This window comes from Bombina bombina, chromosome 6 (genome assembly GCF_027579735.1).
Source record: "Bombina bombina isolate aBomBom1 chromosome 6, aBomBom1.pri, whole genome shotgun sequence".
In the NCBI taxonomy this organism is placed as follows: Eukaryota; Metazoa; Chordata; class Amphibia; order Anura; family Bombinatoridae; genus Bombina; species Bombina bombina.
This window is the reverse complement of record NC_069504.1, coordinates 224,729,443-224,744,826: the sequence shown is the minus strand read 5'-3', so window position 1 is coordinate 224,744,826 and position 15,384 is coordinate 224,729,443. Positions and strand designations below refer to the sequence as shown.

The 15,384-nt window shown below is 37.6% G+C and overlaps 1 protein-coding gene across 1 annotated transcript in view; it reads left to right on the top strand.

Annotated features, from left to right (window-relative positions):
• Positions 1-15,384, top strand: part of RPAP3 (RNA polymerase II associated protein 3) — a 214,134-nt gene that overhangs the window by 99,643 nt on the left and 99,107 nt on the right. Inside the window, exon 12 of the mRNA XM_053716744.1 lies at positions 8,231-8,335. Within this exon, the coding sequence (XP_053572719.1) occupies positions 8,231-8,335 (105 nt within the window). The remainder of the gene's footprint in view (positions 1-8,230; positions 8,336-15,384) is intronic.

Here is a 15,384-nt window from a genome sequence, read left to right as displayed (position 1 = left end):
TCTAAAGGAATGCTCGTTTGTCCTGCTGGTAGCTCCAGCATGGTCTCACAGGTTTTGGTATGCGGATCTTGTCCGGATGGCCTCTTGCCAGCTGTGGACTCTTCCGTTAAGACCAGTCTTTCTGTCTCAAGGTTCTTTTTTCCATCAGGATCTCAAAACCTTAATTTTAAGGTGTGGAGTTTGAACGCTTGATTCTTGGTCAAAGAGGTTTCTCTGACTCTGTGATTGATACTATGTGACAGGCTCGTAACTCTGTATCTAGAGAGATATATTATAGAGTCTGGAAGATTTATATTTCTTCAGGATGGTTTAGATAAAGGTTTGTCCGCAAGTTTCTTGAAAGACAAATCTCTGCTCTTTCTGTTCTTTTTCACAGAAGGATTGCTAATCTTCCTGATATTCATTGTTTTGTACAACCTTTGGTTCGTATAAAACTTGTCATTAAGTCAATTTCTCCTCCTTGGAGTTTGAATTTGGTTCTGGGGGCTCTTCAAGCTCCTCCTTTTGAACCCATGCATTCTTTGGTCGTTATATTACTTTCTTGGAAAGTTTTGTTTCTTTTGGCCATCTCTTCTGCCAGAAGAGTCTCTGAATTATCTACTCTTTTTTGTGAGTCTCCTTTTCTGATTTTGCATCAGGATAAGGCGGTGCTGCGTACTTCTTTTGAATTTTTTACCTAAGGTTGTGAATTCTAACAACATTAGTAGAGAAATTGTGGTTCCTTCATTATGTCCTAATCCTATGAATTCTAAGGAGAAATCATTGCATTCTTTGGATGCTGTTAGAGCTTTGTAATATTATGTTGAAGCTACTAAGTCTTTCCGAAAGACTTCTAGTCTATTTGTCATCTTTTCCGGTTCTAGAAAAGACCAGAAAGCTTCTGCCATTTCTTTGGCATCTTGGTTGAAATCTTTATTTCATCATGCCTATGTTGAGTCGGGTAACACTTCGCCTCAAAGGATTACAGCTCATTCTACTAGGTCAGTTTCTACTTCCTGGGCGTTTAAGAATGAAGCTTCGGTTGATCAGATTTGCAAAACAGCAACTTGGTCCTCTTTGCATACTTTTACTAAATTCTACCATTTGATGTGTTTTCTTCTTCTGAAGCAGTTTTTGGTAGAAACGTACTTCAGGCAGTGGTTTCAGTTTGAATCTTCTGCTTATGTTTTTTCATTAAATTTTATTCTGGGTGTGGATTATTTTCAGCAGGAATTGGCTGTCTTTATTTTATCCCTCCCTCTCTAGTGACTCTTGTGTGGAAAGATCCACATCTTGGGTAATCATTATCCCATACGTCACTAGCTCATGGACTCTTGCTAATTACATGAAAGAAAACATAATTTATGTAAGAACTTACCTGATAAATTCATTTCTTTCATATTAGCAAGAGTCCATGAGGCCCGCCCTTTTTTGTGGTGGTTTTGATTTTTTTATATAAAGCACAATTATTCCAATTCCTTATTTTATATGCTTTCGCACTTTTTTCCTTATCACCCCACTTCTTGGCTATTCGTTAAACTGAATTGTGGGTGTGGTGAGGGGTGTATTTATAGGCATTTTAAGGTTTGGGAAACTTTGCCCCTCCTGGTAGGAATGTATATCCCATACGTCACTAGCTCATGGACTCTTGCTAATATGAAAGAAATGAATTTATCAGGTAAGTTCTTACATAAATTATGTTTTTTTGGACTTGACTGTCCCTTTAAGTGCAGTTATTTTATAAAATACACACCACTGTATTTTGTGCACATTTATAAAATTAACCAGGGATCTGATCTCTGGTTAATTTTATAAGCGCTAATTGCTACCGCGAGCTCTCAGTAGAAATAACCAGCCACTTGTGACGGTTATTTATCGCGCGCCTGCAAATGGACGAAGCCACTAGCTTGGTATGCACATATTGACAGAAGCAGTGCACTTTTATATTCAGTAATGTTACTGGCTTTTTGACTGCTGTACTTTGCACAGTTGGTTTAAAGGAACATGAAACAAAAAAAATTGTATTTCATGATAGAGCATACAATTTTAAATAACTTTTAGGTATCTCTTCAACACAGAATACCATGGGAATGAAGCAAATTTCATAATAGAAGTAAACTGGAAACTTTTTAAAATTGTATGTTCTGTCTGAATCGCAAACAAATTTTGGGTTTCATATCCCTTTAACTAGCACAGTAGGAAGCAGAAGAGTTACATCTTTGCAGATTTTTACACAGTTTAAAAGTTACGTAACAAATATAAAAATGGCCTTAGGAATTGTCACTAACCAGCACTTTTGAAGGGTTAAAATAAGAGAATAGGTTTAAAGAGAGCTGTAGGAACATGAGGAAGAACAATAGCATAGTGAGTATTAACCCTGCGGCTGTAGCTCTACCGAGCAGTTTAATGTCCCTTTAACAATTTTGAAAAGTTGGCATTGATTGTGTTGGTTTGTCAATCTGGATGAGCTGCTTATTCCACCTTTTGTTGACCTAAATACTGCTTCTAGTTATTAAACTTTTTTGTGCCTTTTAGAGTTTGCTTTAAAAAAGTGGAAATGGGGGGATGTTAATGAAAATTAACAAAAAAATATTAAAACCTTACTATTAAAAGAGACAATGAAGACAATGTATTTATTCATGGATAATACATTACTAATTAAGCACTGCTTTCAGAAAAGCTGCATACTAAAAGCTTTGGAAGCATTTTAAACTGCCCTTGTTTTGTAGTCTTATGATCCAATGCTTGAAAAAACAAATGAGTGTTTCTCCAACTGCTACTACACTGATCAGGTAATCACTGTGTAGAATGTTCCAGGATCAGGGTTCTGGATCCTGCAGGATAACCTCCAGTCTCTGGGGCAGTGCAGAAACTGTCAAAGACAATGAGGTCAATTCAAAAATTCAAGTATATTGCAATAACATAATTTATGTAAGTACTTACCTGATAAATTCATTTCTTTCATGTAATTGGCAAGAGTCCATGAGCTAGTGACGTATGGGATATACAATCCTACCAGGAGGGGCAAAGTTTCCCAAACCTCAAAATGCCTATAAATACGCCCCTCACCACACCCACAATTTAGTTTACCGAATAGCCAAATAGTGGGGTGATAAAGAAAGGAGTAAAAAGCATCAACAAAGGAATTTAGAAGGAATTGTTCTTTATACAAAAAATCATAACCAACATAAAAACGGTGGGCCTCATGGACTCTTGCCAATATGAAAGAAATTAATTTATCAGGTAAGTTCTTACATAAATTATGTTTTCTTTCATGTAATTGGCAAGAGTCCATGAGCTAGTGCCGTATGGGATAGCAATACCCAAGATGTGGAACTCCACACGAGTCACTAGAGAGGGAGGGATAAAATGAAAACAGCCATTTTCCACTGAAAAAATTAAATCCACAACCAAAAAAATAAGTTTTTTTTCTCATAAAAGAAAGAAAAAAACTTAAAACATAAGCGGAAGAATCAAACTGAAACAGCTGCCTGAAGAACTTTTCTACCAAAAACTGCTTCCGAAAAAGCAAATACATCAAAAGGGTAGAGTATAGTAAATGTATGCAAAGAAGACCAAGTTGCTGCTTTGCAAATCTGATCAACTGAAGCTTAATTCTTAAAAGCCCACAAAGTAGAGACTGATCTGAATGAGCTGTAACTCTCTGAGGCGGGGCTTGACCCGACACCAAGTAAGCCTGATGAATCAAAAGCTTTAACCAATATGCTAAGGAAACGGCAGAAGCATTCTTACCACATCCAAAGAATATAAGGATCTCTCCAAAGAATTCTTAGGATTAGGACACAAATAAGGGACAACAATTTCTCTATTAATGGTGTTAGAATTCACAACCTTAGGTAAGAATTTAAAAGAAGTCTTCAAAACCGCCTAATCCTGATTTAAAAATCAGAAAAGGAGATTCACAAGAAAGAGCAGATAATTCAGAAACTCTTCTAGCAGAAGAGATGGCCAAATGGAACAACACTTTCAAGAAATTAGTTTAATGTCCAAAGAATGCATAGGCTCAAACGGAGGAGCCTGTAAAGCCTTCAAAACCAAATTAAGACTCCAAGGAGGAGAAATTGATTTAATAACAGGCTTGATACGGACCAAAGCCTGTACAAAACAGTGAATATCAGGAAGCTTAGCAATCTTTATCTGAAATAAAACGGAAAGAGCAGAGATTTGTCCCTTCGAGGAACTTGCAGACAAACCCTTATCCAGACCATCCTGAAGAAACTGTAAAATTCTAGGAATTCTAAAAGAATGCCAAGAGAATTTATGAGAAGAACACCATGAAATATAAGTCTTCTAAACTCGATAATACATTTTCCTAAAAACAGGTTTACAAGCCTGTAACATAGTATTAATCACTGGGTCAGAGAAACCTCTATGACTAAGCACTAGGCATTCAATTTCCATACCTTCAAATTTAATGATTTGAGATCCTGATGGAAAAACGGACCTTGAGACAGAAGGTCTAGCCTTAATGGAAGTGTTCAAGGTTGGCAACTGGACATTCGAACAAGATCCGCATACCAAAACCTGTGAAGCCATGCTGGAGCTACCAGCAACACAAACAATTGTTCCATGATGATCTTGGAAATCACTCTTGGAAGAAGAACTAGAGGCAGGAAAATATAAGCAGGTTGGTAACACCAAGGAACTGTCAACGCATCCACTGCTTCTGCCTGAGGATCCCTGGACAGGTACCTGGGAAGTTTCTTGTTTAGATGAGAAGCCATCGGATCTATTTCTGGAAGACCCCACATCTGAACAATCTGAGAGAACACATCTGGATGGAGGGACCACTCCCCCGGATGTAAAGTCTGACGGCTGAGATAATCCACTTCCTAATTGTCTATACCTGGGATATGAACCGCAGATATTAGACAGGAGCTGGATTCGGCCCAATCAAGTATCTGAGATACTTCTTTCATAACTTGGGGACTGTGAGTCCCACCCTGATGATTGACATATGCCACAGTTGTTATATTGTCTGTCTGAAAACAAAGGAACAGTTCTCTCTTCAACAGAGGCCAAACCTGAAGAGCCCTGAAAATCGCACGTAGTTCCAAAATATTGATTGGTAATCTCGCCTCTTGAGATTTCCAAACCCCTTGTGCTATCAGAGATCCCCAGACAGCTCCCCAACCTGAAAGACTTGCATCTGTTGTGATTACAGTCCAGGTTGGACGAACAAAAGAGGCCCCTAGAACTATACAATTGTGATCTAACCACCAAGTCAGAGATAGTCGACCATTGGGATTTAAGGATATTAATTGTGACATATTTGTATAATCCCTGCACCACTGGTTCAGCATACTAAGCTGGAGAGGTCTCATGTGAAAACGAGCAAAGGGGATCGTGTCCGATGCTGTTGTCATGAGACCTAAAACTCTCTGGAAACCTAAAAAGGTGACCCTTGTCTGAGGAATCAATGAACTTTTTGGTAAATTGATCCTCCAATCATGTCTTTGAAGAAACAACACTAATTGATTCGTGTGAGATTCTGCAGAATGTAAAGACTGAGCTAGTACCAAGATATCGTCCAAATAAGAAAAACGCCACAATACCCCGTTCTCTGATTACAGAGAGTAGGGCACCAAGAACTTTTGAAAAGATTCTTGGAGCTGTCGCTATGCCAAATGGAAGAGCGACAAATTGGTAATGCTTGTCTAGAAAAGAGAATCTCAGAAACTGATAATGATCTGGATGAATCGGAATATGAAGATATGCATCTTGTAAGTCTATTGTGGACATATAATGCCCTTGCTGAATAAAAGGCTGAATAGTCCTTATAGTCACCACTTTGAAAGTTGGCACTCTTACATAACGATTCAAAATTTTCAGATCCAGAACTGACCTGAATTAATTTTCTTTCTTTGGGACAATGAATAGATTTGAATAAAACCCCAGACCCTGTTCCTGAAACGGAACTGGTATGATTACCCCTGAAAGCTCCAGGTCTGAAACACACTTCAGGAAAGCCTTAGCCTTTACTGGATTTGCTGGGATGCATGAGAGAAAACATCTTCTCACAGGAGGTCTTACTCTGAATCCTATTCAGTACCCTTGAGAGACAATACAATGAATCCATTGATTTTGGACAGAGTATGCCCAAATTTTTTGGAAGAATCTTAATCTGCCCCCTACCAGCTGAGCTGGAATGAGGGTCGCACCTTCATGCAGAATTGAGGGCTGGCTTTGATTTCTTAAATGGTTTGGATTTACTCCAACTTGAAGAAGGTTTCCAATTGGAACCAGATTCTTTGGGGGAAGGATTAGGTTTCTGTTCCTCATTTTGTCGAAAGGAACGAAAACGGTTAGAAGCTTTAGATTTACCCTTAGGTCTTTTATCCTGAGGCAAAAAAGCAGCTGCAACATCAGCCAAAGAAATTGCAGGCCTGAGCAGATGACCAGAATATTAATAGGCTTTCCTTAGATAGGATTCAAGTTTCCTATATAAAGGATCTTTAAAGGAAATACTATCTTCCATAGGAATAGTAGTACATTTAACAAGAGTAGAAATAGCCCCATCTACTTTGGGCATCTTTTCCCAAAACTCCAATCTAACTCCTGGCAAAGGATATGATTTTTTAAACCTTGAAGAAGGAATATAAGAAGTACCAGGCCTATTCCATTCCTTAGAAATCATATCAGAAATAGCATCAGAAACTGGAAAAACCTTAGGAGTAACAACAGGAGGTTTATAAACAGAATTTAAATGTCTACTAGCTTTAACATCAAGAGGACTAGTTTCCTTAATATCCAATATAATCAACACTTCTTTTCATAAAGAACGAATATACTCCATTTTAAATAAATAAGTAGATTTGTCAGTGTCAATATCTGAGGAAGGATCTTCTGAATCAGATAGATCCTTGTCAGAGGAGGATAATTCAGTATGTTGTCGGTCATTTGAAATTTCATCAACTTTATGAGAGGTTTTAAAAGACCTTTTACGTTTATTAGAAGGCAGGATGGCAGGCAAAGCCTTCTGAATTGCATCAGTAATAAAATCTTTTAAATTCACAGGTATAACTTGTACATTAGATGTTGAAGGAACAACAGGCAATGTACTATTACTGATGGACACATTACAACAAATGCACTTAGCTTTGGTAGAACTGTTATCAGGCAGTAGGGTTCCAACAGTGGTTTCTGAGACAGGATCAGATTGAGACATCTTGCATATGTAAGAGAAAAAACAACATATAAAGCAAAATTATCAATTTCCTTATATGGCAGTTTCAGGAATGGGAAAAAAATACAAACAACATAGCCCTCTGATAGAGAAAAAGGCAAGAGGCATATAGGAATGGGGTTTTAAATAATGAAAATATTTGGCGCCAAGTATGACGAACAACGCAAACAGAAAATGTTTTGGCGCTAACAACATCCGGAAATGACACACTCGCGTCATTGAAGACGCAACCTTGTGAAAGGAACTCTGCGTCAACTAACATGCCGGAAATTACGAATTTTGCGTCATCGAACGTAACTTTGAGCCAAAAAATCTCGCTCCAAGAATGATGCAATATACTTTGGCATTTTGCGCCCTCGCAAACCTAATTTTGCCCGCGAAATTTACTGAAAAACAGTCAATTTGAAAAAAGACTATACCCCAGGTAAGAAAAAATGTGAATAAAGATGAATCTCTACGACCGATAACAGAGAACCTATGAAATAGATCTCCTGTTAGGAAAACCATTGCATTCAATAGGTGATACTCCCTTCACATCCCTCTGACATTCACTGTACTCTGAGAGGAATCGGGCTTCAAAATGCTGAGAAGCGCATTTCAACGTAGAATCTAAGCACAAACTTACTTTACCACTTCCATAAGAGGCAGAGTTTGTAAAAACTGAATTGTGTACGTGGTGAGGGGTATATTTATAGACATTTTGAGGTTTGGGAAATTTTGCCCCTCCTGGTAGGATTGTATAACCCATACGTTACTAACTCATGGACTCTTGCCAATTACATGAAATAAATATTTGTTTTACTACATAATTAAGCATGATATCAGCGATATTGTTTTTTTGGCGTTTTTTTTATGAATGAAAGGTATAAATCACAAAAGGAAGAATACAGTTTTTAATATAAAGTACAATATCCAACAATTAATTCAGTTTAAATATGTGCTCATAGCTGAAAAACACACACATTCAGAATTGAATCTTACCATACAACTTTAGTTTAGTTTGATTACCATTCTCGTTTGACCTTATTTTTGTCTCTCTTCTAGGAGCTTGATGTAAAGGAACATACAAATAATCCACAGCTCAAAGATGGAAATAATCAACAAAATATAGTGAAGGCAGTAGACAAACCCATGAATCTAAGATCTACTGTAAGTCTTTGAATATTGTTGCTTTTATTATTATGACTTGCATAAAAATAATTGGAAATTAGAGCTGCTGGGATTTTTTCTTATCCTTAGTTTTTTATTTCCTTAATATTATTATGTGTTTGTATATATATTTATCTGTTTTTTGCTCCTTATTTTTAGACTTCCAAAGTACATTTCCCTTTTGTTGAAAATTGTTTATGTAATTAATTATTCATTTAATTTATTCCAAAAACCCTAGAGACTCTTTGCAGTAAAAATATAACATTTGTAAAATATGATGAACTCCTCTCTTTTAGATTTACAATTGTAATGTGTCGGTGATCCTGAATATTCTGTCTGAACTTGAGCAAAGATAATTTAAAGATAATCTAATAACCTTAAAGGGCCAGTAAACCTAGGAAATAATGTTATATAATTCTGCACAGTGCAGAATTATATAACATTAGCTTAGCTCCAGATTTCTAAAGTGAATAGTTAAATAGATATCATGCAAAGAAAACAGGACACCGCTCTTGGCTCTACTGAGTGAGTCTGTTTTCTTCTGCTAAGTGCATCACGAGCACGCTTTCTAATCACATCCGGCCCGATCGTGCTATTAAAATCAATGTAGCCCGCTACCAGAGCGGGAGCAAGCTACATTGATTTTAATAGCGCGATAGGGCGCACTGTGAATAGACAGCGTGCCCGTGATGCACTTAGCAGAAAAAAACAGACCAGAATTATATAACATTATTTCCTAGGTTTACTGGCCCTTTAACATGTTTACAGTGCTTATAGAAACATAGATATTGGACGCAGATAAGGACCATAGACCCAGCAAGTCTGCTTGATATTACCTAACAGTATAAACTTATCTACTTTGTAGGATAGCCTTATGCTTGTCCCATTTATTTTATAAGTCCCCCACAGTGTTTGTCATTACTACCTCTTGAGGAAGTTTATTCCATAAATCAATCACTCTTTCTGTAAAGTAGTGCTTCCTCAAATTACTCCTGAATCTACTACCCTTTAGCTTGAGCTCATGACCCCTTGTTCTTGAATTTTCCATTTTATGTAAAATACCCACAGCCTCAGTTTTACTAAGCCCTTTAACATACTTGAAAGTTGCTATCATATCACCCATTTCCCATCTCTCCTCTAAGCTATACATATTTAGGTAATTGAGCCTATCCTGGTAAGTTTTATTTTTTAGACCATGTTACCATTTTTGTAGCCCTCCTTTGCACAGATTCAAGTTTGTTAATATCCTTCTGAAGATATGGCCTCCAGAACTGCACACAATACTCAAGATGAGGCCTAACTAATGATCTATAAAGTGGAATAAGAACCTTACTATTTCTGCTGCAAATACCTCTACCAATACATCCAAGCATTCTGCTAGCCTTACTCGCTGCATTACTACATTGTTTACTAAGTTTTAAATCATTTGAAATAATAATTCCCAAGTCCTGTTCCTCATCTGTAACAGTCAGTAAAGTGTCATTGAGTCTGTAATTAACATTTGGATTTTTCTTTCCTAGATACATTATTTTACACTTTGCTGTGTTAAACTTTAGATCCCAGTCGTTTGTCCAATCCTCCAATTGTTGTAAATCACTTTTCATTTTGTCTACCCCCCCCCTGGAACATCCACTCTGTTACAAATTTTTGTATCATCTGCAAACAGACATACTTTCCCCTGTAGCCCTTTGCTGATATTACAGATAAATATGTTAAACAAAACAGGCCCTAGAACTGGACTTATAGATTTGAGTTGGTCAAAATGTAGTACTACAAGTTCAAAAATAGCCTGAAAACTATATCCAAGGTAAATTATTAGCTAAGTCATAAGATATTCTATTTTTGATATTGATGTAAATTAAAGATCATCTAACCATCTTACTTTTGCTGTAAAAAGGCTTAAATATCTGTGATGACCACTTGTCTTTCTGTAAATATTTATGTTATCACCCTGGCAAATGTCACCTTACGGTTGATGGGGGAGACCAGTTGTGGACTGTCTGCCCAATGTGCCTAGAGGGATATGGTTGCACCTTACTGATAAAGCCCATAGGAGGCTGAAATAATCCTCTGGGTTGCCTTGTTCCTAATTTACAGTATGATTGTTGGTATTTTGGGCTGTACCGACTTATTTACCCTACTATCTTTCTTCTTCCTCCTATCCTTGGCTATAAGTAATACTGGGAGGGTATAGGAATTAGCTGGGATTCTTAAAGCTCTGATGTAGGGGGTATTTGCCTCCTCCTGGTAGCCAGGAGATGAATTTCCAAAAGTAAGGACTCAGGGACTCCAACAGTAAGGACTCAGGATAAATTATGTTTTTCCACTATAAGTTTTTGTCCTCTTTGAGCCGAATCATACCATCTGTTACTGGTCACTCACCAAGTGACAGGCCCTAGACTGAGGATTGTGGATATTATAATACAACATAATGAAGTTCCACTAAAGCCTGTTAATTCTAGGGTTGATGAATATGATGCCAGTTACATACTTACTAAGGATGCTGCAGCTCTGTCACTTGTTCTTGCTAGGGCTGCTCTTGCACTTCTTTTCCACTGTGGGTGCTGTTTTCCAATTAGGGTGATATACGCATACACCCTCAATTTGCATGTGCAGGTCGGCACACAATCTCTATTATCCTACCTATGTAGCCCTTTTGTGATAGGATTTGTATAATGAGTTTCATGGTGGGTTTGGAAATGGTTTGATTTTTAAATTTGAAATGAATCAAAAGAACGAACTGATAATAGAAGGTAGTTGATCATTTCTTTTCTTGTACTTTTATCAATAATGTAATAACACTTTTTTCGTTTTCATATCCCTTTATCTCAATAAAAACAGTTTAAAAAAAAACAAATGTGACCCAAGGAATGCCTTGGAATGATGGTGGACGATGAGAAAGGTTGCAAAGCCTGATACAATTCATCCTGAGCTGCACTTTTTGCTGATCATTCCCTGTGTCTGTTCAAGGAGTTTATCTCTGCTAATGCACCTTGTTCCTCATCTTTTTCTTGTTTCACATATTGTGACCTTGATCTAGAAATGGTATTAAACCCTCTATCTGACATGACCCTTTTGATCTTGCCTAGACTCTGAATAACTACTTTCTCCTTGATTCTGCCTTTCACTGTTCTCCTGTCTTGTCTTTTGGGTACCTGGCTGGACACTTTAACTTAACTTTAAATGAAATTAGCTTTCCAGACCTTGTGTGTACTTAGTTACAGAATTGTTGCATCATTTTAGTTAAGACTGAATTTTACAACTGTGGTAATAGGCTGACAGCCTGTCATATCCAGATCAGTTTCACTAGACCAGCTGCAAATAACAGGGTACGGTATGGCTTAATTATCTCTTGTAAAGAATCTTTCCAAGCTTTAAAATCCTTTTATTAAAGCGTATAATAATGTAAAGTGCTTCACATTTTGGCTTTGATGCTTTGCTGTGTAGTGCATTGCAAGTTATGTTGAACCAAGAAAAGTATTCAACATAAGTCAAGTACTATTTTTGCAACATGGAGTGCATGTTTTTTTTTACAGTTTAGAACACTTCAATTTATACCCTCTGATACCCAACTATATAAAAATAAAATAAAACGCACCTTTGGCGGGACTAAAATCCTTATGTAGACCAATTTACTTATAACTGCATGTAATAGACACTACTATAAAAAAAGAATATGTGCAGATACTGATCTAAAAATCCAGTATAAAAACTTTTAAAAACTTACTTAGAAGCTCCCAGTTTAGCAGTTGAAGAGATTAGACTGGGACACCCACTGAAAGGGGCTGGCAAAACAAGACGACCAGACACGCATTATGTTTTCTTTTTCCACTCTATCTTCTTGTTTCCCTAGGGTGCACCCAGTTGGTTTCCTAACTATTTTAGTGTCATTTTTCTTTGATTCTTAGATTTATACAGTTTACAGTAAAGTTTTTAAGATGTTTCTATTAAAGGACCACTAAATACAGCAGATTTGCATAATCAACAAATGCATGATAAAAAGACAATGCAATAGCACTTAGTCTAAACTTCAAATGAGAAGTAGATTTTTTTCTGACAAGTTTCAGTTATATCTATTTCTTTTGCAAGATGTACCGAGTCCACGGATTCATCCTAACTTGTGGGATATTGTCCTTCCTGACAGGAAGTAGCAAAGAGAGCACCACAGCAGAGCTGTCTATATAGCTCCCCCTTAACTCCACCACCCAGTCATTCTCTTTGCTGGCTCTAAGCAGGAAGGGTAAAGAGAAGAGGTGTTAAACTGTTAGTTTTATTTTATCTTCAATCAATTACAATGTGACTCGCCTTATCTTGTTTTCCATGCTGATAAGGTGGTTTTGCGTACCAAACCTGGGTTCCTCCCTAAGGTTGTTTCTAACAGGAATATCAATCAGGAAATTGTTGTTCCTTCTCTGTGTCCTAATCCTTCTTCTAAGAAGGACCGTCTGTTGCACAACTTGGACGTGGTTCGTGCCTTGAAGTTTTATTTGCAGGCAACCAAAGATTTTCGCCAATCATCTTCTTTGTTTGTTGTCTATGCTGGAAAGCGTAGAGGTCAAAAGGCTACGGCTACCTCTCTTTCCTTTTGGCTGAAAAGCATCATCCGTTTGGCTTATGAGACTGCTGGACAGCAGCCTCCTGAAAGAATTACAGCTCACTCCACTAGAGCGGTGGCTTCCACATGGGCTTTTAAAAATTATGCTTCTGTTGAACAGATTTGTAAGGGGAGCGACTTGGTCTTCGCTTCATACCTTTTCCAAATTTTCCAAATTTGATACTTTTGCTTCTTCGGAAGCTATTTTTGGGAGAAAGGTTTTGCAAACAGTGGTGCCTTCCGTTTAGGTTCCTGTCTTGTCCCTCCTTTCATCCGTGTCCTAAAGCTTTGGTATTGGTATCCCACAAGTTAGGATGAATCCGTGGACTCGGTACATCTTGCAAAAGAAAACAGAATTTATGCTTACATGATAAATTTCTTTCTTTTACAATGTACCGAGTCCACGGCTCGCCCTGTCTATTCAAGACAGTATTTTTTATGTAAACTTCAGTCACCTCTGCTCTTATAGTTTCTCCTTTTCTTCCTTGGCCTTCGGTCGAATGACTGGGTGGTGGAGTTAAGGTGGGAGCTATATAGACAGCTCTGCTGTGGTGCTCTCTTTGCTACTTCCTGTCAGGAAGGATAATATCCCACAAGTTAGGATGAATCCGTGGACTCGGTACATAGCAAAAGAAATAAATTTATCAGGTAAGCATGAATTCTGTTTTCCACTCCCCCTGTATCATGTGACAGCCATCAGCCAATCACAAATGCATATATACGTATATTCAGTTAATTCCCCAACATGCTCAGTAGGAGTTGGTGGCTCAAAAAGTGTAAATATAAAATACTGTGCACATTAAGTTAATGGAAGCAAATTGGAAAGTTGTTTAAAATGGCATGCTCTTTCTGAATCATGAAAGATTAAGGTAGTCATAGGCAACTTATTTTATATATATTTTTTTTAATAGCTTCATAACTTGAAATATTTCAGCTATTTTAGTAACTTTTAATATATATAGTTCAGTTTAATGAAAATTTTGTTTACATTTTTTGGAAACTATTAAAAGCACTAATATAATAGAAGTTTATTCATGGAAAACAAAGTAAAACTATAAAATCATTCTAGGATTATTTTGATCATTAAACTAATAAAAAAAAACTAATTTAATATTTGGAAAAAAGTCTAGGAAATAGTCAACAAACCAATATATATATTAACATAAAATCAAGATGTATATGTAACTTGCTACTATACATATAGTGATGTTGCGAACCTAAAAATTTGGGTCAGCGAACGCAAACTTCCCCAAAAGTTTGCGAACAGGCGAACCGCCATTGACTTCAATGGGCAGGCGAATTTTAAAACCCACAGGGACTCTTTCTGGCCACAATAGTGATGGAAAAGTTGTTTCTAGGGGACTAACACCTGGACTGTGGCATGCCGGAGGGGGATCCATGGCAAAACTCCCATGGAAAATTACGTAGTTGATGCAGAGTCTGGTTTTAAGCCATAAAGGGCATAAATCACCTAACATTCCTAAATTGTTTGGAATAACATGCTTTAAAACATCAGGTATGATGTTGTATCGATCAGGTAGTGTCACCCCAGTGTCAATGGGGTGACACTGTGCCCTGGCAGGCAGGCCCTAAAACGCACACGTGTGAAGGAAAATGACTGCTAATTTAACACAGTCAAAAAAAGTGTTGTTTTTTTAAATCTACACTACTGTTACACCAGATATGAGTTGCACTGGGGTGACACTGTGCCCTGGCAGGCAGGCTCTGAAACGCACACGTGTGAAGGAAACTGACTGCTATTATTTAACACAGTCAAAAAGGTGGGTTTTTTTTAAAATCTACACTACTGTTACACCAGATATGAGTGGTGGCACTGGGCAAGTGGGCACAGTATACGCTGTGAGTCTGACACACACGCTGGCAGGCAACTGCAATTAGATTACACAGGAAAAAAATAAAAAAAAAAGCAGACTGATGTTCTAGCCCTAAAAAGGGCTTTTTGGGGTGCTGTCCTTACAGCAGAGATCAGATGAGTCCTTCAGGACTGTAGTGGCCACTGAATGCACTAGCCTAGCTATCAATTTCCCTATTAAATCAGCAGCAGCTACACTGTCCCTCCTCTCACTAAGAATGCAGCTTCCAAATGAATCTAAAATGGATGCTGTCCAGGAGGTAGGAGGGTCTGGGAGGGAGTGTCTGCTGCTGATTGGCTGGAATGTGTCTTCTGACTGTGAGGTATAGGGGGCGGATCGAACATTGCATATGTTCGCCCGCCGCGGCGAACGCGAACATGCTATGTTCGCCGGGAACTATTCGCCGGCGAACTATTCGCAACGTCACCATATACATACAATAATGAAGTCTTGCACTTGAAAAGAGACATGAAACCTTATTTTAATTGATTTGATTGCAAAAGCACAGAATAAATGCTGTGATTTTTCTCTAACGTAAGTGTTTATAGCAGTGCATGTTTTTTTTTTTTTTTTTTTAAATA